This window comes from Capronia coronata (genome assembly GCF_000585585.1).
Source record: "Capronia coronata CBS 617.96 chromosome Unknown acBCG-supercont1.2, whole genome shotgun sequence".
Classification (NCBI taxonomy): Eukaryota; Fungi; Ascomycota; class Eurotiomycetes; order Chaetothyriales; family Herpotrichiellaceae; genus Capronia; species Capronia coronata.
This window is the reverse complement of record NW_006912894.1, coordinates 3,172,640-3,199,222: the sequence shown is the minus strand read 5'-3', so window position 1 is coordinate 3,199,222 and position 26,583 is coordinate 3,172,640. Positions and strand designations below refer to the sequence as shown.

The following is a 26,583-nucleotide window of genomic DNA, read 5'->3' as shown; positions in this document are numbered from 1 at the left end:
AGGCATGCTTCACAAAACCTATGATGGCTCGGCGAAGGCAAAGAAAAGGGACAACTCATGTATAGGAGTCGTGCTATCCATTCTCACCCATGCCAGGACACGACGATGGCGAGTCCATTCTCTAGGCCTCGACATTCGGTGATAGTAGTGAGGAGGCGACGTTGGAAGAATATTTAACACTCACACAGCAGAGATGCCTGTGTGGCTCGGCCCATCTTCGGACAACGATTGACTGCGCCAGGTGGTAAATATAGCAGCTATAACATAGAAGTAAACACAGTATTCACCACGACCAACACCAACACAACACCGGTGAAGCGGGCAATGATAACACATACCTGCGACTGAAATTCTCGCGTTGTCAACGACTTCACCAATACGTTGTCACGGGTGCTCGTCGGTACCTATGTAAAGGCCTTGCCTGCGGCTCAAAACGTATCGCATCCCATGCCTTGGAAACTGCTCCAATGAGCCTCTCGACAACCACCCTCCACAGCCTCCTCACAGATACCAGACACACAAAATGGATAGCACCATTGATACTAGCCGGAGAAGCTGTGCTGTGCGGGCTGATAGTGTGGAAAATACCTTGTACGTCCATTTTACAGGGACCGTGAATGGCGACGACTGACACACTGGCCGATGCAGACACGGAGATTGATTACACCACCTACATGGCTCAAGTGCGCATGTTCACTGATGGCGAACGACGGTATGGCAAGATCACCGGACCTACAGGGCCACTTGTCTACCCAGCCCTCCACGTCTACCTCTACACTGCATTGTATTACCTCACGGACGAGGGTACCAACATCCTGCGCGCACAGATTATCTTCGCCGGTCTCTACCTCCTTACCCTGGCCGTTGTGTTTTCCTGTTACAGGCGTGTTGGAGCGCCGCCATGGCTTATGGTACCATTGGCGCTGAGCAAGAGAATGCATTCCATATTTCTGCTGCGCCTCTTCAACGACTGTTGGGCGACTCTGGCGTTGTGGACTGCAATATACCTGCTACAACGGCGCCAATGGCGCAGCGGCGCATTCGTCTGGGGGTTAGGGTTGGGCGTGAAAATGACCATTCTCCTGGGCGCGCCGGCTGTCGGCTTGGTGGTACTCCAAGGAAGCGGCACAGAAAATGGTATCTCATCAGGTATATCTGTTCTACTTCTCCATCTTGTCATGGCAATGCCATTCCTGGGTGGCGAGGCCGGGTTCCAGTACTTTGGCCACGCCTTTGACTTTGGGAGACAATTCTTATACAAGTGGACGGTCAACTGGAGGTTTGTAAGCCCGGCCGTGTTTGGCTCTCGCAGTTTCACAGTCGGCTTGCTGCTCCTCCATATCGCCCTACTTCTTGCCTTTGTCCAGGCTAGATGGATCAAGCCCAGCTCCAGAACTCTGTCGGAATTCCTCAAGAAATATGTTGGCTTGATTCGGCAAGGCGAAGACGCCAGGATTTCGCAAAGAATTACCCCAACTTTCGTCATGGACACGGTACTTGGCAGTGTGATGATTGGCATGCTGTGTGCTCGGAGCCTACACTATCAATTCTTCGCGTATCTCGGCTGGGCAACTCCCTATCTTCTGTGGAGGGCTGGCGGAGGCCCCGTGTGGGTTCTGGTCAACTGGGCACTGCAGGAGTATTCCTGGCTGGTGTATCCCAGCACAGACATTAGTTCGACCCTCGTGGTGACCGAATTGGCGGTGCAAGTGATATGTGCACTTATTGCACCTCCGGTAGATCACATAAGCCCACCTTCAAAGGTGCAGGGCAAGACCAGCTGATAGCTGTAGCTGTGTCGCAGAAAAAAGAATGTTTGTTTTCAGCCTTGTTCGCTCTCGCTGTCCGAGGGCGGCATCTTTCCGACGAGCGACTCTTCCTCATCACTGTAGTCAGATGCCACTTTCTTGACGAAGGCCGGTGGCCAGTATGGTTGCTTGCGCCATGTCTTCTCGTTCCGAACTATGTTCACAATCACTCCTTGTATCTTGTTTGGTCGATCGGTCGTCGAAGTGTCGACCAGAACGTAGCCCCCACGCTTGACAAAGACGGCATTGCGGAAGCGATTTTCGAGTTCAACCAATAATGTGGAGGAATCTGGTGTCTGTACGGTGTAGAGGTCTTTGCCATGGGATTGAACAACGCGGGCAATAAGTTGATTAGGGGCCAGTGAGTCTGGCGGGGCGAGTGTCTCCTCGGCCGTCTGGCGGAGCTTGCGGCGAGACATGGAGCTTGCAGACCAATGTGGGAACAGAGGCTGGGGATTTATAGCTCGGGGGCTCCTTTGGTCGGTTCGTGTGTTAGGAAGTGAGTCCTCTGGCATGAATGAATCTTAATAATGATGATGGTAGGGCTCATACTATTTTTTTTGAATTTGAGATTCCCATCCCCACGCCTAGGCGGGGAAATGCTGCATTCGGAAGTGCAACCGATGTCCGCCAGCAACTTTTCTCCCTATCAACGTCTCAACGTCTCAACGACCGCAACAAGACTCATGTCAAAAGGACTAAATCCATCTCACCGACTCCCTCCACTTCCTAGCTCTCTGTGAGACGAATGCACAGTTTTCTGCGAATCAGAAAAGAAAAGGTCGTCTTCCGTTTTGACACAAGCAGCTATGGTGTTCGCCCAGCGTGCCCTTAACCCGAGCCGGGCCACATTATGCCGGTGACCATCATGTACTGGAGAATCACATCCCTGATCTAGCACATGGCCCATGCTATTAAACGCTTAGGCACCGGCTTGTTCTTCGCTACTTGCGGAGTACGCAGGCACGCCATCTCATCTGTTCGCTCCTGAAGTCCCGTGGATCAGCTTGTGGCTTGAACTCTGGACTATATCAATCTTATATCTTCTACCGTGTCTCCTTGCTGTCCTCTATCTTTCTTTCTCTCCAATTGACCCGCTATCTCAGCCCGGCGCCTGAACCATGGCAGCCAAAGCATTCGGCGCCTTCATCAGTCATGAAAGTGATCCCACACCTCTTGTTCCTGCACTTGCTCCGATCGTCCCTCGGGATCACATCACAGCAACAGCCCCTACCAAGTATGAGTTGGACGGGCTGAAATGGGGCCAACGCTTGAAAGGCCCTCCGCCGGACTTCCCTCGAGATCCTTCCTCCATAGGTCAATCTCTCCCTCAGACCCCTGGAGAACTGGAACGAAGTCAACCACCGACCCCCAAACGAGACCAAGCCGTTGATGCTCTGATTCAGTCTGCTTGGAATCCGCCCAGAAACCGGTGGAGGCTGGCTTCAGCCTCTCTTGCCTTCTTCCTCTTGGGAATCAATGATGCGGCCACTGGTGCCCTGATTCCTTATTTGGAGGACGAGTACAAGATCGGTTATGCTATCGTGTCGTTGATATTCGTTACCAACGCCGTCGGTTTCATCTCCATGGCACCGGTATCGCAAATGATCGAGGCTAGTCTCGGACGAGCTCGATCCATGATGATCTCAATGGCCCTTATAAGCATCGGCTATATCGCCATCATATGTACCCCGCCCTTTCCTGTCGTTGTCCTAAGCTTCTACTTCATGGGGTGTGGGATGGCGCTCTTTCTGGCAATGACCAACGCATTCATCGTGAATCTCCAGAACGGCACTGTTATTCTCGGCTTTTGTCATGGTCTTTACGGTGTAAGATGCCTTGTTCTACATGTTCTGGTTTCATAAGGCTGACCTTGTACAGGTCGGAGGCATCGTTTCGCCCTTGATGGCTACCGCGATGGTGTCCAATGGTGTACACTGGGCATACTTCTACCTCATTCCCCTTTCTATGTCATTGCTATCCATTGCGTTCATCGGTTGGTCCTACAAAGGCTTTGAGAACGACTCTGCCGTGCGACTTCTTACCAGCCTTGAACTCACTGCCTCCCGCCAGGCTTCTGCGTTGGGCGAACAGACCAAGTTACAGTTGTTGAAAAGGGCAGTGAAACAACGAACCACTCTTCTAGGCGCCACTTTCATATTGTGAGTGACTCTGATCCTTGCAGACAGCCGTGCATGACTAACTATATCGCTCCAGTTTCTATCAGGGCAGTGAAGTGGCCATCTCGGGCTGGGTCATCTCCTACCTGATTCATTACCGAAAGGGCAATCCGTCTCAGGTGGGCAATGTCACCTCTGGCTTCTGGGCTGGCATTACGGTGGGAAGGTTCGTGCTCACTCACTTTGCCCATAAAATGGGCGAGAAGCTCTCGGTCATGCTGCTCATCATTGGTGCCGCGATATTCCAGCTCCTGGTCTGGCTGGTGCCAAATATTATTGGAAACGCGGTGGCCGAGTCCATCGTCGGTCTGTTCCTCGGACCTGTCTACCCATGTGCAACAGCTGTCTTCTCCAGACTGTTGCCACAGAGCATCCAGATTAGTAGTTTGTCGGTTATAACGTCCATGGGATCATCTGGCGGGGCGGTCGTACCGTTCATTACTGGGTTGTTGGCTCAGAAGCTGGGAACCGTTGTGCTTCATCCGATTGTTTTGATATCATTCGCGGCATTGACGGTAGCATGGCTGTTACTGCCTCGGATTTCAAAGAGAACAGAGTGAAATGGGAGTCCTCGCTCTATTGCCCGATACAATAAGAATGATGAGCTTTCTATCCGCATTGTTGATCCGATTCCCAAGCAACAAATGCCTTCTGTTTTCTCTGCCTACTACTACCAGTTAGATGGTATATCCAAATCATCTGCATATGCTTATTGCAGTCGGCTTATTCCGCCGTTGCCTATACCTTGCCTTTCAAGATGAAGACTGGATGCAGTTGTGTTTTGAGGCAGCGCTTTTGCATTCTTATCTACCCAGTGTCTCAAAAATCATCCAGCGTCTACAGCCGGGCTGATCTCTGGCGCCAGTCACGTCTATGTACTTGAAATCAGCTGCTGGACTGCGTTTTGAAACCGGCTGAAGCTTTACACATGTAAAGGAGAGCCTGCCTACCTATCTCTTCCGAAAGTGGCCGGAGCAGCAGGCTTGTTTTCCAGAATTTCCTCAATCTCCTGCATGGTCTTGTCGTCGAGCTGTTCAAGGATTTTGAGGGCTTTGCAGTTATCGACGATCTGCTCGACTTTGGTAGCACCCAGGATGACGGTACTGACATTCGGGTTCTTTGCGGCCCAGGCCAAAGCCAGCTGTGACATGTTGCCACCCAAGCGTTCTGCAATCTTCGTCAACTTTCTAACCTTCTCGATCTTGGCTTTGCCTTCGGGCTTTTGTAGAGCTTCGATGGTGCTGCCGAAGAAATCCTTGTGGTTGGCTAACCGCGAACCCTCAGGAATGCCGTCGTTGTACTTTCCGGTCAAGAGGCCTGAAGCCAAAGGTGACCAGATCGTGGTTCCGTACTTGTATTCTTTGTATAACGGGGCATACTCCACCTCAAAGCGGTCGCGATGGAATGCGTTGTATTGCGGTTGCTCGGCGATTGGAGCAATTAGATTGTACTTCTCGGCAATGAGGGTTGCTTCGGTGATCTGGGCGGCAGACCACTCCGAGGTGCCCCAATAGTACGCCAAATTGAGATTGCGGATGACTTGGGTAAAGCCCTCCACGATCTCCTTCATCGGCGTAGCGTAGTCGGGTCGGTGGGCGAACACAATGTCCACATAGGGTTGCTGGAGACGCTCCAAACAGCTCTTCAGCCCCTCTACAACGTGCTTGCGAGAGAGGCCACGAGTGTTGGGTTCTTTTCGGCCCGTCCCAAAGAAGACCTTGGTGGAGAGCACGTATTCGTCTCGGGGCCAGTCAAGTTCTTTGAGTGCGTTGCCCATTTCAATCTCAGACTGTCCATTGGCGTAAACCTATACTTGTAAGCTCTGGAAGTGCTCATTTCTCACGGCCTTCCTCACCTCTGCAGTGTCGAAGAAATTGATACCGTGGTCCCAAGCAGTTTGTAAGCACCTATGGAACGAAAAATCATCAGAGCCATGGAACTCGATCGGCCAAAGTAGTCAAGACTCACTCTTTGACGATATTGCCCTTCTGCGTGCCACCGTAGGTGAGCCAGCCACCTATTATGTCAATTTGTCAGCTCTTGTTTGATTCCCTTACGAGTTATGGCATGCATGGTCGTTCACGTACCCAAGGCGAAGACCGAGACCTTGAGACCGGATGGACCAAGATGACGGAAGACCTATAGTGGGACAACAGTCAGCAACGGAGCGGTGGATTCGCTCTACTATATTCCTGGTGTGACCAACCATATCCTTGGGATCAAATGCCGATCGGACAGCCATTTTTGCGATATGTCTCTGATTCAACGGAGGAGGAAGAGGAAGGCGTGGTCTGAAAGTAGGGCTCAGGGAAGAATAGAGCTGTCTGCCAGGTCGGATTGATATTTGCATGAAGGAACAAGAAGGAAGAAGAGCCACTGGGTCTGGGGGAAATTGCGACTGCAGCGCAAATAAAAGCGGGAGGTCGAATGAGGAAGGTGGGATGCAGGGACGGATCGCGACTGCCGTGTTGCACCTACCTACCTACCTAATGTAGGTAGGTCCATAGTATGAGTGAGGGGGAAAAGCAACGATGACGTGACCTTGACGTTGTGATTAGGTTGGTTGGTTGCAGAAATTGAGAGTCGACAGTACCTAGCAGGGCAAGATAGTACCTACTCCCTCCATCACTGTAGTAGGGTGATGATCAATACACAGCAGGTACCTGGTAGGTACCCACCTAAGGTATACCAACGCCTCCCTACCCCCTCCCTGCTCTACCTTATAGCATTGTTGATTCTCCTGCTCTTGTGGCAATGAGGCCGATGGTTATACCATCAAGTCATCCCACCCTCTATAGACCATCAAGGGTCTTCTTGAACACCATTCCTCAGGATCACCAACTCGTTTGCTCGAGTGACTAACGCACTTTTTAAATCTCATGGTAGTACTGAACACACTGTGATACCGGGGTTTGAAAGGCTGAGAAGTCTTTGATCCGGTCAACCAGGGTCCAATCAAGCTATGAACTCAGGCAAAGCCCCCTTCCCCTCCATCGTAACCTGCTTGCTATCAAGATGCACCAGCAACAGCCTCGCCGGTTGCGATTCGCTCGGATTCGTCCATTGATGCGCTGTTCCACGCTGGACAAAGATGTCCCCTCGTGGCAGTCGTCTCTTCTCCCCCGAGTCCAGCTCCAAGTCCACCTCACCCTCTAGCACCACTCCGTAGTCTAAAGAGGCTGAGCGATGCATCGGGGACACCGCCCCGGGCGCCATGTCGACGACCCGGAGGACAGATCCGCCTTTGACCGTGATTCCAGGGTGATGATGTAGGTACTGGTAATATGCATCTAGGTCTGCATTGGCGTCGAAGTCGGCGGGAATGGTCGGCGTTGCGTATGCCAGACCAAATGCCGACATGGGAAAATTCGTCCATGTCGGAAAGGTCGATATGGGCGGAGCGGGACAAGAGATTGCTGCTGCTGACAGATCATCAGGGTTCGGTGTCTGAAAGATTGCCACGCCCTCGGCGTTATGCGTTGTGATATGGCGAGAGAACTCTGGGAGTCCTTCAACCTGCGTCGTGCTTTGATTCATTGCAGTGCAAGATTTTTCTCGCTATGGAATGTATAATATAGAGCCTCTTTTCGGAGTGTGTAGTAGTACGACAATGCGAAGTCTTCGGGAAAAGGGCAACGACAACAGCCACCGGACATTCTCCGGCACCTGTGGCCTTATCGTAAACGTGCCTACAGTCTTATCGAGCTGTGACAGCCTGGCCTCAATCCAGGGAGCTTTTTGTTCAAGAGTAGTTGATCAAGCCCTGGCCTCCGTCCGGGGTCGTAGTTGATATCATAGATAGGAGAGACTTCTTTCCGGTCAGATAAGCCTACCAATACTACTCGATCTGCTTGAGGAAAGCCTTACCTTCCTGAGGGGCTTGAGTATTCTTACTCAAATCTGCGGGCCATAATTTTGGACTAAAGTGATAGGACGATAGCACCCTTGATACCCCGTCAGGTCTGCTTCTCTATCTTGTACCATGCTCGGTCCAGTTAGGTTTCGCAGTCATTGCTGCGCGGGGTTGGCCTTCCACAAACGCCTCGGCGATGGCAACCCCTCACGACTCCACGATTCGAGGCCGGCCACGAGACCAAGCTGGTCAGGGTACTCGAACGGTGTGTTGGCGCAGGACTTGATAGATATGGCCAGTGAACTGCGGCAAGGCATGACAGACTCCGGCATGATCATCAGCGGGGTGCCGATTCTGACCAGAGGGGGTACCGTCCGGACGCGGAGATATCGACGCTGCATGTTCAGCCTGTAACACGAAGGACACCGTATTGCGGTGCTACGCCGGCAACGCCCACATCTCTAACGTAGTCATCCCAGTGCTTGAGAAGCTCTTGAAGCTTGTCAGGCAGCGAGGCTCCCAGGTCATCTGTTTCACCGGGATCCTTGTCCAGGTTATACAACTGCCACTTGCCTGGCCCATAGGGCTCTGGTATCATGACGGCCTTCCAATTACCTTTACGAAGTGCTCGCCGGTTGAAGAGCTCCCAGCCCGTCACCGTATCTTCGCCATGGATAAACTCATGCTTTCGCGGATCTGAGAGATATGGCACCCAGGACTTGCCCCGGACGGGGACAATGCTACGGCCTTTGTAGAGGCCGCCCGGGTGCTGCACGGCTGCCAGATCAAGCAGGGTAGGTGTTATATCCATGACGGTCGCGAACGACCGTTCAATGTCCCCAGCCCTGGCGGCGGTGAATGGTGGATATCTCAGAATCAAGGGGACTCGAATACCGCCCTCGGACGAAAATGACTTGTACAGTCGGGAAGGAGCCGTGGCAGCGGACGCCCACCGCGGACCGTACCAGACATAGCTATTCGCTCGGCCAATGTTATCCAGGCTGTTGTCGTAATAGCGGTCGATATAGTCAAATATGTTCTCCGTCACTACCGGATAAGCCTCCAACAGCAAACCCTCGGCACCATTATCTGACATGAACATGATAACCGTATTGTCGAATTCTTTGGTCGACTTTAGGTAGGAGATCAGGCGACCGATATTTCGGTCCATGTTTTGGACCATTCCGGCGTACGTCTCCATGGTCCGGGATGAGAATTGCCGCTCGGTTTCCGTGAGTGTATCCCACTCTCGCGATAGTGGGCGGTCGACGGGCGGCGTAATCACGTCGTGAGCTTTCGTGCCCGGTGCGATGATGCCGAGCTCCCTGAGGCGGGCGAGCCGCTTCTGTCTCAAGACGTCGGGCCCTTCGTCGTACACACCCCGGTAATCTCGGCAGTCCTCTTCCGGGGCTTGCAGTGGCCAATGGGGCGCCGAGAACGGTAGGTAGGCAAAAAATGGCTGTTGTCGCTGACGGTCGTCCCGTTGTTCAAGATATTGGAGTAATTTGGTAGTGAAACTCTGAGAAGAATAGAAATCCGGGCCCAGGTCGGCCGGGGAGATCGGCGTATCGTCCTCTACGTAGAAGCTACTGTTCCGCGCCATCAACTGGGGCATTCTTTCTTGCGCCTGCGGTTCCCAGCCGTAGTGGTTTGCAGCGCCCTGCGGAGTCGTCAGCAGCCCGGCCTCGCTCTGTACGATTATCGTTGGGACGGTTCACTTCCATACCGGCAACAGACTGAACGACCGGTCGAATCCCCTCTGCGATGGGTAACGGTCCGGCGTCATCCCAAGATGCCACTTCCCCGACATCAGGGTCAGGTAGCCGGCATCACGGAGCATTTCGGGGAGCGGGGCGACCCGATCGTTCAAGTAGCCTTCGTACCCGGGCTGACCTTTCTGGAACTCTTGGATTGACTCAATCATGGCGCCTAGGCCGGCAATGTCTGGAAAGAAACGAATCAGTCAGCTTACAAGGTCAGCAATGTAACAAAGTGCCTCTCATCGGGCGTCCGACGGGCATCGTAATCCGAGACTTGGGGTGGTTTGCGAGGGAGACGGGCGGGACGGACGGGGTACGGGGCCAGGTGGATACTTGCGATTATCGGTGCCGCTCAGCAACATGGACCGGGTAGGCGAGCAGGCTGCGGCGGCGTGAAAGTCCGTCATCCTGATCCCGTCGGCGGCCAGACTGTCGACGTGCGGCGTCTTGATCTCGCCGCCGAACGCTCCAACGTCCGAAAAGCCGAGGTCGTCGGCCATGATTATCAGGAAGTTGGGCCTTGTGCCGCCCGCTCCATCGACCGCAGCGGTCCCCGTAGGTTTCCCCATGATGGGCACCACGGTTGACCCGGGTGTATGCCGAGCAATTGAGGTCAACGAGAGTGTAAGTCCCGCCTAATGAAGATCATGGGCAGGAAGTTGTGGTTGGATGGACAAAGGAGACTGTCCAAGCTGGATCGGGCGCGAGCTGATAAGTGTCCGATTCTTGGCGTGGATGACGAGCTGGGAGTCGTCGTCGCGTTATGACTACGATCTCACCCGGCCCCCGAGGTAAAGCACTCATCGACTGGGAACAAGCTAATAATTTGTCTTATGTAGTGACTTGGATGAAATTGGTTTGTGCAAGCATCCGTGCCTGGACCGGCTAACGTCAACTTCCAAGATAAACGCATGACTTGGCCTGCGGTTGCCCCTGAGTTCCGAAAAGGGGCTGACAGCCTCGTACCAGGCCAGCCCGATTATTCGAGTAGGGGTCGACGACGATAACGACATCGCCAACACCGGGTTGCAAGGGGAAATCTGAAGGGATAAGCCTCAATATGCAGCCATTGGACACTTTCACCTTCGCGCTATGATTTGTGCGTACCGATCCACGACAGAATTATCTGGCTCGATGTTGACGGACAGGCTGTCCTACAACTCGAGGAGTGCCGAAAATGACGTGGGTCGAGAGCAATTATGTAGGGGGCTCTCAGGGGACGTGGACCCCTGCAGCCGCAACCTTTATCAATTAAGTGTGCGAAAAAATGAGTCGGAATTTCAGTCCAATCAGAGGTCGGATGGGTAAGCTTGTTCCAACCGTCAATTCTCATAGAGTCTATTGAGGTCTAACAGACTCCTAGTGTAGTGGCTATCACGTGTCCTTAACACGGACAAGGTCCGGAGTTCAATCCTCCGTCTGATCATCCTGGTGAGATTACTTTTTGCACTTTTTAACGATCTTGCCAAAGAGTTCTGGGAGGCCGTGGTGGATTTTTTGCTTGGTGGGACAGTGAGGTGGGCTGAAAAGGGAGCGTAGGCAACTGCGGGTACCCCTATCACCAATAATGATGGATTGCGAGCGGGGCGGGACGGCGACATGATCCTACCTTCTATCAAGCTGTTCCAGCCCCTTGCATAACCCTCCACACATCATGTCTTGAGAAGGTGTCTCTCCAGTACCACACCGCAATGGCGAGCAGCCTTTGAGCCCTTCGGAACCCCGAGCAGCACGATCTCTTTCTCCCAGTTGTAGGATGGGTTTGGGATCGATCAGATTAATGGGAGTCAAGCTGAATGCAGCTCCGCAATATTATGGCATCTCTCCAAGCTTTCAGCAAAGGGTCAAGGTATTCAAGAGCTTGCAAATGATGACTCTGCTCGACCGTTGGCTTGCTTTCCCCAAGCGTCACTTTCACTGGCCATGCATCCTTTTTGCACGGGACTATAGCGACTACGACGTCCTTTGCGATATGACCAAAATTGTCATCAAATCTTGTTGATCATGGGTTTTCTTCAATTGGTGTGGCTCCACGCTGTCGCCCAGACAGAAGGACGTCGAAGCTGCAACTATCCTTCGGCGGGCTGTGGTGTGAAAGAATGGATGTAGTATTGACCGCACGGTGAGTGATTTCGGTTTCCAAGACTTTTCTTTGTTCGAAGGTCTTGCAACAAAGGGTGCCGAGATGCCTGCAAACAAACCTCATCCACATGATATCCGGTTCTGGGTGTCAATAGTGGAACATGTCTTTGTTCGTTGCCCACTCCGAAGAGCTTCGTGGAGATTAAAAAGCTAAAGCAGTCATCAATTATCTGGTATTTGATCGATATCTAATACGATACTCTTGGGTCGAGCCATACAGTTGACTCCAGCGTCCTACCTACATACTTGAATCCATCTTGCCCCATCATGCGTGCATTTACGTTGATCTTGTCTCCACTGCTTCTCGCCGCGCTGGCCGGTGTGGTCGGGGCCCAGGACGAGAGCGCGCTTTACGAGACACCGGATTTCGTCACACCGACTGATGAATCAGAGCTTCACAAACGCTCGCCCCCAGCTGGAGTCTATATCTGCGATCAGACCAACTGGCATGGCAGATGTGCCTGGATTAAGCTCACCGAAGGGGCTTGCATGGATTTCATCTGGGATGCAGGCACCTCGTTCGGCGTAAGTCAATTACATCCCTGGCTTTGCTCTGCTCTTCCATCCCCTCGAGTTGAAAGTCTTTTCGGACTGCTGTTGAATGTATGCTGACTTCTATCTGACGCTTCAGCCTCCTAATGGATGGCAATGTAAGATCTACTATGGCGGCAAATGCAGCGGGCAGGTGACAGACGGCAAACTCACATTCCCTGGTACGCCCAACCTCGGCGCAACGTACAACAACCGTCTGAAGCCCGCGTCCTACAAATGCCGACCATGCCCTCCTGGGTCTGCTTGGTAAGTTCGCTACTCTTGGCCGTAACATCATCATGTTGACTTAATGATTGCTAACATTCATACTCTCGTCCAGTGTCAATGGTAACGTCCCAGCCTATGTCGAAGCCCGGGCAAAGACAGGACAAAAGGGCGCGGATGGGAAATGCAGGATCTTCCAGAGCGGCAATACCAAGGTTGTTCCTTGTTAGATAGAAACCTGTGACATTGGAGCAGGGAGCTGGCAGGATATACCGGCTCGGAGTTCGGAGTTGTCCTTACGGCGTATGGACAGGAGTATAGGGAGTCAGCAGTTTGTTCTAGTGGCAAGATTGGATCAATGCTTTCGACGAGTTATTTCTATATTTCCGTAATGTGAACTGCCTGCAGAAATCTGTACACCTGGCGTTGTTCAGAAACTTGAAGGCTTTCGGGTTGTCGGACTCTGCCTCCGGGTGCGGATGACAAAGAAAATCCGGGGAAGTGGGTCTGACGTTATCCATGTGGTGAATCGAGACCCGAAGCGTGTCATGTATTGGAACCCATTTACTGAGTGCAGTAATTTATGCTGTGTTGTATTGTCTGGCGACATGAGCATGCATGGAGTATCATTCTGTTTGGTGTCTGTACCATCGGCGCTTTCTTCTAGTATCAGACTCCAGTAGCACCCGGGCAGAGGTTAGGTGCTTTGCGACAAAATAGTCTTTGGATACTGACGCGATGCCGGCAACCACGCGGAGTAAGACAAAACAGTCGAGCCTGGACGACTTCCAAACAACCGACACGACCACGGCGTCGCCACCTTTTGATTCACCGAGGACGAGGAGAGATGAGTCGCGTTTCTCGAAATCCGCAGGATCGAAGCCACGGGCATCAGCGACCACGACGAAAACAAAGAAAGACTCTGCATCTGACAAACGCAAACAGCCCACAAAGGGCACAAAGGACGAAGGCCAAGGCCCGCCATCGGCAAAAAGGCGAAAGCAGAAACAAGAACCGGAGTCCGCGGTGGAACAAGACCAGAGACAAAACCAACTGACCAAATCCGGCGAAGTCACGTCAGCATCAAACACCGAGACCTCCGACAGAAAACCCATCATCATCAACCGCGCCCCTGTGCTCCAACTATGGTCGTCCTGCGTGGCACATAAGCTATATCCACACCTGTCGTGGCCGACATGCTTCGCCATTGGGTCCGCGATATCGACACTCTGCGCGATCTCCAAAGGCCGATCGATCGGCGTGATGGAGAAGCCAGACACGGCGGACGAAGAGCTCAAGGAGCACAAAGAAGCCCAGGAGAGACGTGATGAGGCTGGTGCTGATGAAGAGATCTTGGTCATGGGGTTTCGGCTTATGATCAAGAACGGAGACGTGCTGCTCCAGGGCAAACCGCGACACGGGAACGAAGGGCCGCTCAAAGCCAAGTTCGGCGGCGACGAGGACTACATCCGTGTCAAGGATGCCATGGACCATGCGCTTGCTTCGTGGACAGCCGGCGAAGAGGCCAAGAAGGAGCTCAATAAGCGGGCCTTCCACATGTACGAGTCATTCCGACCTAGTGTGCAGAGTGGGCAAGGCGGCTGGGGACGCAAAGGTGAGTTGAGCATCGAGAAGATCAACGAGGTTGTGGAGCGGAAGTAGACCAAGAGGGGAACAAGAGAAGGTACTGAGCCATGGCTGTAGATTGCGTTGCTTTCCCTTGAGCGTAGTGAAGTCTGCACGGTCAAGTATTTCTCTGGGCCCTTGGATGAAACTAGGGACGGTAACGCGGTTGAGCCGCGCATGTCTGGCTACTCCAGTAGGAGAAGGCAACCTGTGCCACTTTGCATTACCCAACTTTTCGAATCTATATGGCGCTCAGCGTGGTGGCACTCCCTGCTCGCGGATCACTCTTCATTCTCAAACGTGTTGATCAATGTTCCAATGTACGGCTTGATTTCGACGGCAAACTCATCGCCTGCCTTGAGGGTGACTTTCGGCTTCCGCACGATCCCCACCCCGGCCGGCGTCCCAGTGACAATCAGGGTGCCCGGCGGCAGCGTTGTGCTCTGAGACAGGAAGCTAATGAGCTTGGGGACCGAAAAGATCAGGTCATCCGTCCCACAGTCCTGCAGGACTTCTCCATTCTTCAGGCCGCGGACATGGAGTTTGGACGGATCAGGAATCAAGGAGGGTGACACGAGGGCTGGCCCGATCGGACAGGCGCCGTCGAATCCCTTGGAAAAAGACCACTGGCTCTGCGCAAACTGGCTGCTGCGGCTCGAGATGTCGTTGCATGCCGTGTACCCGAGCACGTAGTCCATCGCATCGGCTTCGGACACGTTCTTGGCCGCCTTGCCAATCACGACGGCGAGCTCGGCTTCGTAGTCAGCACAGTCATCGAGCTGTGAGAGTTTTGGGAGGACGGTGGGTGCAGGCCATGGATCGCCGAGCGACGTGTTTGGTTTCCTGTACAAGTTAGTTAGTGTCTGAAGCTCACCGTGCAATGAGTCGTGCCCGTTGCCTTTGGGGGGAGTGAAGGAATGGATTATGGAAGTGTGTCACTATCAGATTCGAGACCTACATGAAGACCGTGGGCACCGTGGGAAGAGCCATGTTGACTTCGGCGGCGTGTTGTTTGTACTATCCCAGTCCAATGGCGTCAGTCAGCAACTGCAGCTCTCGCATAGCGCTTGATATGCAGAAGTCATTACCTACATTCAACCCAATGCAGCGGATCGTGCCGACCTCAGACACGCTCAACGGTGACAGAACTCGATCAATGATGGCACTGATGCCGGTGTCTTGGCCCGGAGACAGCACAGAAGTCCCGGAAAAGACCTTGACAGGGACTTCCTGGCCTTTCCTCAGGGCGACACCGATATCAAGGTTGTCATCTTCAGGTTGACCGATGAGAACCTTGGATGGGTCGGATCGAGGCACGAAACGGACAAGACCTAGAGGGCAATTGTGAGCTTCGGTGTGATCTTGTTTGTATTGTTGTTTGTCAAGAGCAGACTCACGTCGGAATGGAGCAGAAGTAGCCATCCTTCTTAACATGGAGGAGTATGTCGCCTAGTTTGACGAGTGTCTTCGGAGGTGACCTGGATGAGGAATTGTTGACAACTGCTCGTTCAAGACGGGCTTCAGTGAAAATGGTGTTGCGGGGCTCAACCGGGGTTCATGCCGCTGTAATTGCTCCCTGTGGCCTCCCCACGCTTCTCGGGGCCCTCATGGCGGGTGGTCGACTGGCCGAGGGTAATTGAGCTTTGTCTGACCATTTCTTGGCAAAATGTCTAGTCGCCGGCCAAAATTCCCCTCCAAAAGTGAAAATAAATGGCAGTCTGCCGAAATGTATTTTGACAGACAAAGAATCGTCCGTCGTGTCCGAGCAATTGCCGCCTGGCCCCAGATCTGCCCAACTCCCCCACAATTCTCGGCTGCTGCATGGGGGAGGCTGCACCTGCCTGCTCACTGCACTGCACACACAGGACATGTTTTCGAGTTTACTATCTGCACCAGCGGCATGTGAATCACTGACACGCTCCCGGACGACTGGCTTTCTGATAGTCCCGTCTGCACAGGGTCTCCAGAAAACAGGGAGCAGGGCTACCTCTGCATGGCAAGGTCTTGACGACGATCAGTGTCTCTCACAGATTGCAATCTCTACTAAGACGGGTACGTTCATTGCAGCACTGGCATACTAGCACCCGAGCCTCCATCTCTCACACGTGTGCGTCTGACCGCTCGGTCGACCAGTTTCCGTCACTGGCACAATGGCGGAGTCCAACGCAAGCGAGTACCGGCAATATCTGCCCGACCTGAGTCAGCCCCGGTTCACGACCATGGCAACGCAGGATGCGCGAGTGTATGCCCATGCGTTCAAAGAAAAGGGCATCCCGCCCTGGCTGCACGCACTGTACCTGCATTGGCTGGAACTTCTGAAGGAGCCGTTCAAAGGCGTAACCAACGATGGTGTCGTGCGACCGGGCCTGTTCCCCGTGCAAGACGAAGGCATCCCGATCGACACCATCGTCGTGACGACCAACCACGCCCTTTCCTTCCTGACAGCCGAACAGCTGGCAAAGCTGTCGTACCACATCGATTCCCCGGAATGGCGGACGTGGTCGAACCCGGAGTTCCTGCTTAGTGACAAGGGCGTGCGGCTCGACGACCTGACGCCCCAGGTGCGGGACAGTATCATGGCAATCCTTCGTGCGACGTTATCCCCGGAAGGCTACGACAAGGCAGTGGCAGCGATGCGCATTAATGGCTTCTTGGGCGAGCTAGTCAAAGCTCCGTCAGTGATGAACGAGTACAGCTACAACTTCGTGCTGTTCGGCGAACCATCGACCACACGGCCGTGGGGCTTCAGCTTCTACGGCCACCATCTGTGCCTGAATATCTTCTTCTACCGAACGCAGATGATCGTCTCGCCTTGGTTCACGGGTGCCGAGCCCAATGAGATCGACGCCGGCGAGTTCACGGGGACGCGTATCTTGCACGTTGAAGAACAGCTCGGTCTCCGGCTAATGCAGTCGCTTTCCCCTAAACAGCAGGGCCATGCCCAGATCTACAAGCAGATGAAGGACCCCGCCATGCCGCGGGGCCGCTGGAACCACGATGATCAGCGTCACCTCTGCGGTGCATACCGCGACAATCGCGTCGTGCCGTACGAAGGCATCCTCGTGTCGTCGATGACCGAAGACCAGCAGTCCCTGGTCCGCGGCATACTGGAACAGTACTTGCTCTACCTTCCACAGCGGGCCCGCGAAATCCGATTGAAGCATATCGAGTCGATGTTCGACGAGACTTATTTCTGCTGGATTGGCGGGTTTACTGACACGGATCCCTTCTACTATCGTATCCAGTCCCATCTCGTGCTTGTCGAATTCGACCATCATTCCGGCGTGTTCTTGAACAATACCGATCCCGCCAAATTTCATATTCACACTCTCTTGAGAACACCTAATGGTGGTGACTACGGCATGGCACTTCGTCCGCAAGTCGAGGGTATCGAACAGAAGTTCTTGTGGAGCGAAGGTGGGAATGAAAGATGAGATCTGAGTTGAGGACTAAGGAAGTCTTTCGAGGGAGTGTACCTTTAACAGAGGATGGGCCAGTGCCGGGCGGCAGTGGAGAGGTGGATGATGATATAGAACACCACATTGGTCTCGGAAGCAAGTTCTTTCCGCAATCACGACACCGTGAGGGCCTGTATTTGTCCATGTTCTCGCCTGGTCTGCCCGCAGGACACTGAAATAGTTCCTCCTTAAAGGCTCTACGAGCGTTAGAACAGGATCTGCATGTCTGATCCAACCGACTGTTGCTAGAACCCCCATACGACTACATTCAACCGTCTATTAATAGTGGCGCTGATCTGACAGAAAGTTAAACTCCACCGTCCGGTCTCCTGGCAGCAAATGCTACCGATTAGGCTATGGGAAGATTCTCTGCAGCTGTCCCAGAAACGACCGGCTGATAGATTGAGGTGTCTTCTTCGAAACTGGACCCGAAACTGACTCTGTATGGAAAGTGAACGACTGACTACTTCGTAACTGTGTTTCCCCATCCATCCTCCAATCATTCCTAGCTGACGCTGACGCTCACCCTCCCTCGAAACACAACCCGAGAAGGAGCGAAGCCTCCCGCTCTGTTCTATTCGAAGACGATTCTAACTGCCTGGATCGTGTTCGGATGGTTCGTGAACGAAACAACCAACGTCTTGCCAGACTCGTCAAAGTACGGATGCGGTACGGCCGCGTAGATACAGCCGCGCTCTTCTACCGGAAGCAGCGGTGTTGCTTGGTACAACATGATGGGCGGTTCGGACCATGGGCCTTCGGGACGCTGGGATGTTTTCAGATGGACGCGCGAGTTCATGAAGTTGTCTGCATCCCTCGATGAATGTCCATTTGCGTTAGCACAAGTAGCCAGGCAGAAGGCATGTATGACGACGTGCGGTAATGGTCGATTAAACATCGGCAGATGATTGGGGCCAGGGGACAAGGTTTGGGAAAGGACTCATGGCCTGAGGGCACCCATAGAACATATGAACCAGCAGTACCACGGACGATAGTGGTCAGTGTCAACTTTGTGGGTGGCAGGGTGGGGGCGGCGACAATGATCTTTCAGGTGTTCTGGCGGAATGAAAAACGTACCGCAATAGATGAAAAAGAAACAGCCAAAATATTCCGAGAAGACTACCTGGCCCTGATTGATTTGCCAAAAGACGCTCTCTTTCTCGCCGATCGCGCTCTTCTGTAGTCGTTCGCGCTGCCAGCCGTCCCCGTTCCAATAGTCGTAGCTTTCAAGCCGGGTGGCCTCTGCGGCAGGCGCACGCGCAACATAGATCCAAGGGTTGCCCTCGCCGCCGTGGCCGTAGGCGTAGATGTACTGTCCCCACCGGAACGCGCAGATGTCGCCGTACCAGGGCTCCGTTGCGCCATCCCACCAGTACTGATGCCGCTGCTGCTGTTGCTGGGACGCTGGGGCAGGGAGACGCTGGATCCGTGGTGTGGGCGGGTACGTCGCTGTGTTGAGTGCCACGGTTGCCACGCCGGCGCCGAGGATGTGGTTGATCCCGCCCGGACGGTGGTTGAGGAGAAAAAACATGACGCCCGAGGTGTCACCATCGGGGCTGGCCGGGGCGTCCACACCGGTGAATGCGGCGGTCGAGACGACGTTGGTGATGCCCAGCGAGTGCTCCGATGGGATCTCGCCCCGCGAGGCGTCCAGTGGGCAGAACTGCTGCGCATATCCGTTCTCGTTGAGAAGAGGGTCGAGAACGACGAGGGGGTCGTGCGTCGCCAGCGCCACAGAGTCGCTGGTCATCCCACGCCATGTGTCGCTGTACTCGGTATCGCTGTACAGGGTGTCTCCGTAGCTCAGCAGGACGTACGCACCCAGTTGGCCCTGAAAGCCGAGGTCTCGCTTCACATAGGTCGTGGCGCTGTGCACATCACCGAGGAAGTCAACGCGCGCGACCTTGAGTGTGGGCGGGTATGGTTTAGGTGGCTTTGATGCAGTCGTGGTGCCGCCTGACAATGCTGTAGTGCTGAGAGGTGTGAACTATGGCTCACAAGTTAGGTGACATTTGATTGACCACTGGTTGGTACCATATGGCTATGCATGCTTGAGTCAACTGGAGGAACCTATGACATTGGACAACAGTGGCGCTCCTACGTGTATAGAGCAACCGCATGCTTCGAGCATGCAAGATGTAGACCTCCGAGCTCGCCCATGGCTCTATACTGACGTTCTGGTCATGAATGCAACATTGTGGAAGGGCCTCCGAAGCCTCGACCGAGTACTGGGAAAAAGCGCACGGGCGGGCTTTCATTGCCACAGATGGGGCGTAGCAACCCGTTCTCCCCGTTTTAGCCCAGGATTGGGAATACTCGACCCTGCAGCGACAATGGCCATGGAGATATAAGTCCCAGCTAAAAAAGAAACAAACAATTGCTGACCTTGAAACGTAGTCGGAAAGGATCAGAGTCGGACGGTGAGCCTGGTCGGTCGCTTTGGGCGGGATGCCCGGTTTCGGATTTCGCGGACACGCCTTCTGGATGGGCAGGATTCGTTTCCTTGTCCAACAGACGATCGAGCTTTCGTCCTGCCCAATGAGACAAGCGGCCCCGGAAGCTGCGTGCATGGTTGCCTGACTCCATAGCGACTATTTGCGCGTTGTTGGAGTGTTGGAGGTGAAGAGAATGTGTCGAGCGAAGATCAGGGACTCGAGGATGTTGCGAACATCGGTGTGCTGTACCTACGTACATTACCCAGGTCCTCGCCGGTCACAGTGGCGCAGACATGCCCAGAGCTACTATATGCATTCGAAGTTAGACTGATCAGCCCGGTAAGTTACTTACCTATAGGAATCTCTCCCGAGAGCCTAGCATCCCGGCACCACTTGAAGGCCATAGAGAGGCTGGGGAGAGGAGAGTGCTGGATCTGTTTCTCGGTCTCTTTCTGTCGACCCTGAATTCCCCCCCCCCCCCCCCCCCCCAAGTCGTGTCTTCAAGGGTTGCCCTCCGCGAGTTATCACTCTCTGCTTAGCTGTCTTGACGAGTACTGTCGATAGGGCTGGCCACATGTATAGTTACGATCCGGCGGCGGCAATATAGAAGTCAATGTTATAGAAGGGTTAAAACATGATTTGATAGCATTTCGGGTTTGTTAAAAAATGGGACGGCGATAGCAAATACGTATGCCCTCTCCGCCACAGCGCTGCCGAACGTTGATTGATTAGCTGGATCCTGATTAAAACTTGTCGGATAAGCTTCAATTTATGCATACTGTTTATAAAGACAATTCCATCAATTAATATCCGGTGTGACACGTAACGGTACCAACGAACATACCTAGTAACACCAACCACATTTGCCGACACCACTCGGGCAGTTCGTCCACACATCGAGAAAGGGCAACTGGCAAATGCCGATATCTCGGATAAAATTGAACTCGGAATTTGCCGTGCTTTGCTTACTACCGTACGGTTTCGCCTTGTCTGGGGCCTCGACACCTTCCCTCACTGTTCTGCAGACATGGCTCAATCCGCATATCAACCAATCTCCATCACTCGTCGGGGTCTCGTCTTAGCATCAATCGTTCCCTCATATGCTTTGTTCTCGTATCAATCCAACTCTAGACAATGCCATCCAACCTAAATCCACCTCGTCCAAAGGTACATCGATGGGTTGACGACATATGGCCAGGCGGGCAACCTGTACAATCATTCTCATCCACAAGGTCTAGCCGTTCTTTGGTTCGTCGCTCCCATTTGAGAAGAAAACCAGACTCAAGTTCCCATGGTAAGTTGACCGCATCCCCACTCGTGGTTACGGCATGCTATTGCTGATATGTCAAACACCGTTCGGAAGATATATTCAGCAGGGATATTGTCCGACACGCCGTATCCATTCGGTCTTGGCATCAATCATATGGTGATCAATGCACGCAGGGCTTCGATCAACTTTGCGCTTGGTGATTCCGTCCTTCTTGCCTCCGCCTGTCTACACTCGAGCGCGCTTGAACCCTTTGGCTTTGCCGGCCAGGCCTGCGTTGTTCAGATAAAATCGGCCGAATACGAAAAGCCTCGGAATTCTTCTTGGTGAGCCGGCGAAAGAACTGTGCGAGACAAGTCAGCATCATTGAATCATGCGAATACAGTTTAGACTTACCACTTTGCACCGGTGTCAGCACAGGGGTTACGCTGGTGAACTCCTGGTCAAAGTTGCTGGTGTCCTTCTCGTTTTTGATGGTGGGTTTGAAGGGCGTGGGTACGCGCTTGTAATAGATGTCATCCCAGTTGATTCCTTTGAAAAAAGCATGGCTCATGACCTCCTGGGCATCACCGGGTCCGCTGCCCAGGCGCAGTTCCGGCTCCCTGGTGAGTAACTTCTGCAGGATGGACACACTGTCACGGGGCATATGAATGGGATACAACGGTTCGTCGGCGAGAATAGCGTCATAAATCTCATCTTCGTCCTCACCCCGGAACGGTGACTGTTGTAGCAGCATTTGGTAGATAAGTACCCCAAACGCCCACCAGTCAACAGCACGACCATACTTCTTGTCCAAAAGAATTTCGGGAGCCATGAATTCGGGCGTGCCGCAAAAGGTGGATGTTGTGGACCCATACCACATATCCTCTTTGCAAAGACCGTAGTCGGCAATCTTGATATGGCCGTCCAAGGTCAACAGGATGTTGTCCAATTTCAAATCTCGGTAGATGACGCCGTTCTCGTGGAAATACTTGAGAGCCAAGCATACCTCAGCGGCATAGAACTGAGCTCGCTTAAGGCCAAACTGTCCTCGCTGAATGTGCAACATCAGATCTCCGCCGGAAATATACTCCATGACGAAATAAACCCTAGTTTCCGTCTGGAAGCAAGCATGCAAATTGAGCAGGAATGGATGCCTCTCCTTGTTGGCAATCAGGAAGACCCGCTTCTCGGATTTCGTAGACTCAACTTCGTCATTTTCAATGATGAATTCCTTCTTCAACACTTTGATGGCGTAGAGTTTCTTCGAGCTCTTGGCCTCTGCGAGCATGACCTTCCCGAAGTTACCCTTACCCAAGACTGCCAGGAAGTTGAAGTGGTCCAAACCAATTCGAGGTCCCGAGCCCCGTCCTGAAGGTGGCGTGGCAACTTGTTGTTGCTGGGATGGGGCGGGCTTGACGGGCACGGGTGCATAACTTGGCTGGGTTTGCTGGGCTCTTTGCTGAGGAATAGGCGGCTGCTGTGGAGCTTGGTGTGGCATTTGCGGTTGTGTTGGCTGCCGATCATACTGCTGATACGCGCGAGGATCATACGAGGCATGAGGTGGCTGCGCTTCTGGAGCCGGGGGCCTTGCATTGGCGTACCGATCAACGGCAGCTTTCTGCGGGCTATAATCAGAGTAGCTCTGGTGGTATGGCTGGGGTGGAGGGCGACTGGTAGCAGCTGCCGCAGCTTGAACCGCTACCGAGGACACGGGTCGATGGGGGATCGGTCTTTGCTGCTGCTGAGATTGAGACTGCGTAGTTTGATTATACAATAATGTCTGAGCCGCACTCTTTGCTGCAGCTGACGGCTTCGGAGGCTCGGGAGGATGATGATCATAGGATTGGTTTGAGAGCTGCGGCGTCAACGCGGTTGCCTCCGAGGTGTAACTCTGGGTGGGAGACGCAGGGCCTGGTCTGCCGGAAGTCGGCCTCAATGTTCGGCCGCTCATTCCAGAACTAACGGAGGAGGACTTGTTGTGATTCTTCGTCCTTTGGATAGTCTCGAGGATCTCGTTGGCCACAATCATAGACATGCCGCAAAAGTCAGGGACAAGATGCTGACAATGGGCGTGGCAGGTAAGACCACACTCCGAACACCGCTTCGCATTGCGCCTTCCAAGCGGCAATAGATAGCCGCAATGGCAACACCAATTGGCTCCGATGTTCGAGAAGTTGTCGAAACGATGTGGGATACGGTGGTTGATCTTCTCTTCGTCCGGATCTGTTTCGTAGTTCGCCTTGCTAATGCATTTCGTGACGACTTTCGGATAGCACTTGGTGTGACAGGTGTATTTGCAATCGGCGCATTGCATGCCGGCGGAATACTTGAGGAAATCACCGCATAACGCACAGCGCATGACGTTGTAGAATTGTTGCTTGACAAATTTGTGCCCTTGCTTCTCATGCACTTCCTCCTTCTTCTGGCGGACAGCACCTTGACGATTGAGACCAATGTCGAACGGACGTCGAGCCCCTGTCTGTTTCTGAAAACTCATCGTAAGGTGGATTCTGCCGGCTGGTTCGAGGGAGAACCAAGAGTCAATCATGAGCGGTTGGGCGTTCTGAGGGAAACCAGCCGCCGGGCCAGCGCCAGCCGCGTCTCCAGGAGGCATGGAGGGAGCAGCCTGAAGATCGGGCCCTGCTTTACCGGGGCTTCCGCCGTTGGCCATCTTGTCAGCCGGCACCCATCCGTTTTGGTTGAACTCAGATTCTATCTTTTTCCGTCGCATCTCTTCCGCAATATCTGAAATGCGGATCCAGAGAAAACCAATAGGGGTCGGTCGGTCGCCAGCCTTGTCATAAACCGTCAATTCTATCTCGTTCGCTTTGTCGATGTCAACATGATGGATCTCTTCTGTCCATTTGTCCGTCCGTGTTGCTCTAGTTTTGGCTCGAATGTTGTCCTCTACTTTCATGATGACGAACGTTTCCGGGCCCCTCGAAAACCGTGACGATGCCGCGTGATCCACGTCCTTGATGGCATGGATGCGCATCTCCAGGTGCCCGGTCAATGGTTTTCGCATGTTGGGGGCGTTGAGGCTGTCATCTGTATTCATTTAGTCTTTGCCGGAGGGACGGTGCCAGGATTTCCCACTCACCGTCAGCTACATCTGTTGACTCAATATCGACATGCAGATCCATATATCTCTTCAGCGCCTGTTTGAGCAACTGGACTTTCTGGTTGCTTTCAATGCGACGGCCTTCTGCATCGAGTCTGCTTTTCCTGTCCCCTTCATCTTGATACAAGCGCACCATTTTCTCGATGCCGGCTTTGTATTGCTTCTCTACCGACAATTTGAATTCAAGTTGTGAGAGCATAAGCTGGATTTTAGGGCCGAGGTATGGGGTGTCATATTTGATCAAATCTGAAGTGACGCGTGAGCACATTGGAAACGTCCTCAGGATCGAAGCGACATACCTAATTTTGAGAAATTCGGGCGCGCTTTGGGGATGGGAGCAGCGTAGGGCCTGGGGTCACCGTAGGGAGCCCGTGGTGGCATCATGCCAGTACCGCCCTGGCTGTACCCGCCGGGGCCAGGGTCTCCATAGTCGCCTCTGTCGCCGGTAAGATACCCTCGCTGGTCTTTGGGAGGAGGAGTAGGGCCGCCTCCCGCGGGGTACTGTCGCGAACCGCGACCATCAGAAGTCTGATAGCCCGCTCCGCCATGAACAGGCGGAGCGGGAGCACCGTCGTCATTTACACCGCCTCGCTTGCGAAGTTGTAATTCCTGCAATTTGTCTTCCAAGTAGCTAATGTTCCGTCTTCCATCGCGGATGTTGCTGTCGACGCGGGCCTGTACTGCGGCATTGTTGGTCGACTGTCGCATATGAGTGGCGGCGTTGATTAGAGCCTTTTCCCGCTCGATTTTGCGGTACACCTCGGCAATGGCCTGGTCGGTGTCGGCCATGATTGCAAAATCGCCGGGCGCCCAAGATTGTGATCGACGGTGTAATGGCTGTCAGGCTTCAAGTTCAGTGTGCACCAGAGTGCGAGGTCATGGGCCAGATCGCGTGTGAGTGAGATCGCAGGGCCGGAGTGGCATTTGTTGACGAAGACGGGGCAGGCTTCGAGGAGAAGAATGTGCTCGTGGTATCGAGGTTCGGTTACGGTCAAGGCGATCTGAGATAATCACATTAGTTATTGAGAAAGTGCAATTTTGGCCACGGCGTCGATGTAAAGATGTAACATGCAGGCCTCAGTTTGTAGTGGTGGTGAGCAGCGAAAATGATGTGTAGGTGTAGTGTAGTAGCGAGTTAGGTAGTTGATAGGTGATGGTGATGGTGGTGGTCGGGTTCCTCGTCAAACTCGCCCGGTCCACCTGCGCTGTAACTGCGACTGAGACTGACTGCGACTGCGCCCACTCACTCACTTGATGACTATAGCTGACAACAACTGTCCGCAAAAGCTTGCCACGCCCGTCTGCTTCTTTGCCACGCTCGAATAGCGAAATCGGAACCCTCCGAATCGAAGTGAATAATGGACGGCCTCGATAAGAGGAGGGACAACAATATTATTTTCACTCTACTTTAGGCCCGAAAGATAACCAGGAAGAGGGGGTTATGCAGTGACATGTTGGATGTGATGATCCTTCTGCTTCAGGTTGCCCGGTGGTGAGAGGCAACCGGAAGGGCCAGGTCGCTCAACGCAGCCTCCCTAGCCACTCCTCATGGTTCCCGTACCTACCACCACCACTTAAAGTGCCTAAGATGGTTGGCTTACTGGGGATGTGCCTGCAGCTGCATTGTGTTGACTGCATTCATGAGGCCGTGTCAGGCGGGAAAGGGACAAGCACAACACCACATGCGATGTCAAAAGATACAACATCCACGCCCAAGACAGGCTGACGAGGCCGCATGATTGGGTTCGCATCCTCGTCAACTCGGGCGTCCCTGTCGATATCTCGTCATTGAAGGCTTAAACTTGCCTGCTACGTGGTCGGGTTGTCCCTTTCATCTAAGCAACAAGCAGTGTGCTTTTAGAGTTGAAGCATGGCTCGCGTCCAGCTATATTCATATCCGTACTGAGTCTGATCAGACCAGCCACTGCGCAAATCCAGTGGTTCAGAGCCTGAAGGAACCCTAGGACAGATGTCTTTTTGCGCCGCCATCCCAGTGCCATGTTGCGCCTTGGCTTGGCCACGCTGTACTCTGGACTCCCTCTCGCCCATCACGACCAGTCTGTCTGCGCCCCGCCGACTACCGCCACTCCACTCCACCATCCATCCATCACGCCCGTCAAGCTTGATCGATGCTCGCAACGCAGCCCTATGGCGGAAACCGGGAGCATCACCAGATAAAAATCTTAGGTACTAAC

The 26,583-nt window shown here is 53.5% G+C and overlaps 12 protein-coding genes across 12 annotated transcripts; 5 read left to right on the top strand and 7 right to left on the bottom strand.

The window, feature by feature from the left end:
* Positions 1–674: 674 nt before the first annotated feature.
* Positions 675–1,784, top strand: A1O1_02819 (uncharacterized protein; the record flags this gene model as incomplete). The annotated part of the gene is made up of 1 exon (XM_007723728.1): positions 675–1,784. The coding sequence occupies one exon, from the start codon at positions 675–677 to the stop codon at positions 1,782–1,784; it is 1,110 nt and encodes a 369-aa protein (XP_007721918.1).
* A 38-nt stretch (positions 1,785–1,822) lies between these two features.
* A1O1_02818 (uncharacterized protein) lies at positions 1,823–2,227 on the bottom strand (the record flags this gene model as incomplete). The annotated part of the gene is made up of 1 exon (XM_007723727.1): positions 1,823–2,227. One exon carries the CDS (start codon positions 2,225–2,227, stop codon positions 1,823–1,825), a length of 405 nt encoding a protein of 134 aa, XP_007721917.1.
* A 702-nt stretch (positions 2,228–2,929) lies between these two features.
* On the top strand, positions 2,930–4,548 carry A1O1_02817 (uncharacterized protein; the record flags this gene model as incomplete). Its single annotated transcript, XM_007723726.1, has 3 exons — positions 2,930–3,637; positions 3,690–3,970; positions 4,026–4,548. The coding sequence occupies 3 exons, from the start codon at positions 2,930–2,932 to the stop codon at positions 4,546–4,548; spliced, it is 1,512 nt and encodes a 503-aa protein (XP_007721916.1).
* Positions 4,549–4,934: 386 nt separating this feature from the next.
* A1O1_02816 (uncharacterized protein) lies at positions 4,935–6,230 on the bottom strand (the record flags this gene model as incomplete). Its single annotated transcript, XM_007723725.1, has 5 exons — positions 4,935–5,795; positions 5,844–5,895; positions 5,957–6,005; positions 6,076–6,127; positions 6,195–6,230. 5 exons carry the CDS (start codon positions 6,228–6,230, stop codon positions 4,935–4,937), a joined length of 1,050 nt encoding a protein of 349 aa, XP_007721915.1.
* A 713-nt stretch (positions 6,231–6,943) lies between these two features.
* A1O1_02815 (uncharacterized protein) lies at positions 6,944–7,525 on the bottom strand (the record flags this gene model as incomplete). The annotated part of the gene is made up of 1 exon (XM_007723724.1): positions 6,944–7,525. The coding sequence occupies one exon, from the start codon at positions 7,523–7,525 to the stop codon at positions 6,944–6,946; it is 582 nt and encodes a 193-aa protein (XP_007721914.1).
* Positions 7,526–8,244: 719 nt separating this feature from the next.
* Positions 8,245–10,170, bottom strand: A1O1_02814 (arylsulfatase; the record flags this gene model as incomplete). Its single annotated transcript, XM_007723723.1, has 3 exons — positions 8,245–9,501; positions 9,568–9,785; positions 9,912–10,170. The coding sequence occupies 3 exons, from the start codon at positions 10,168–10,170 to the stop codon at positions 8,245–8,247; spliced, it is 1,734 nt and encodes a 577-aa protein (XP_007721913.1).
* A 1,840-nt stretch (positions 10,171–12,010) lies between these two features.
* On the top strand, positions 12,011–12,729 carry A1O1_02812 (uncharacterized protein; the record flags this gene model as incomplete). The annotated part of the gene is made up of 3 exons (XM_007723722.1): positions 12,011–12,268; positions 12,375–12,541; positions 12,615–12,729. The coding sequence occupies 3 exons, from the start codon at positions 12,011–12,013 to the stop codon at positions 12,727–12,729; spliced, it is 540 nt and encodes a 179-aa protein (XP_007721912.1).
* Positions 12,730–13,237: 508 nt separating this feature from the next.
* Positions 13,238–14,161, top strand: A1O1_02811 (uncharacterized protein; the record flags this gene model as incomplete). The annotated part of the gene is made up of 1 exon (XM_007723721.1): positions 13,238–14,161. One exon carries the CDS (start codon positions 13,238–13,240, stop codon positions 14,159–14,161), a length of 924 nt encoding a protein of 307 aa, XP_007721911.1.
* Positions 14,162–14,406: 245 nt separating this feature from the next.
* Positions 14,407–15,547, bottom strand: A1O1_02810 (uncharacterized protein; the record flags this gene model as incomplete). Its single annotated transcript, XM_007723720.1, has 3 exons — positions 14,407–14,968; positions 15,084–15,142; positions 15,218–15,547. 3 exons carry the CDS (start codon positions 15,545–15,547, stop codon positions 14,407–14,409), a joined length of 951 nt encoding a protein of 316 aa, XP_007721910.1.
* Positions 15,548–16,275: 728 nt separating this feature from the next.
* A1O1_02809 (uncharacterized protein) lies at positions 16,276–17,559 on the top strand (the record flags this gene model as incomplete). Its single annotated transcript, XM_007723719.1, has 1 exon — positions 16,276–17,559. The coding sequence occupies one exon, from the start codon at positions 16,276–16,278 to the stop codon at positions 17,557–17,559; it is 1,284 nt and encodes a 427-aa protein (XP_007721909.1).
* A 598-nt stretch (positions 17,560–18,157) lies between these two features.
* On the bottom strand, positions 18,158–19,632 carry A1O1_02808 (uncharacterized protein; the record flags this gene model as incomplete). The annotated part of the gene is made up of 3 exons (XM_007723718.1): positions 18,158–18,390; positions 18,661–19,570; positions 19,618–19,632. The coding sequence occupies 3 exons, from the start codon at positions 19,630–19,632 to the stop codon at positions 18,158–18,160; spliced, it is 1,158 nt and encodes a 385-aa protein (XP_007721908.1).
* A 1,934-nt stretch (positions 19,633–21,566) lies between these two features.
* Positions 21,567–25,177, bottom strand: A1O1_02807 (AGC/PKC protein kinase; the record flags this gene model as incomplete). Its single annotated transcript, XM_007723717.1, has 4 exons — positions 21,567–21,628; positions 21,682–24,315; positions 24,368–24,634; positions 24,688–25,177. 4 exons carry the CDS (start codon positions 25,175–25,177, stop codon positions 21,567–21,569), a joined length of 3,453 nt encoding a protein of 1,150 aa, XP_007721907.1.
* Positions 25,178–26,583: the final 1,406 nt, after the last annotated feature.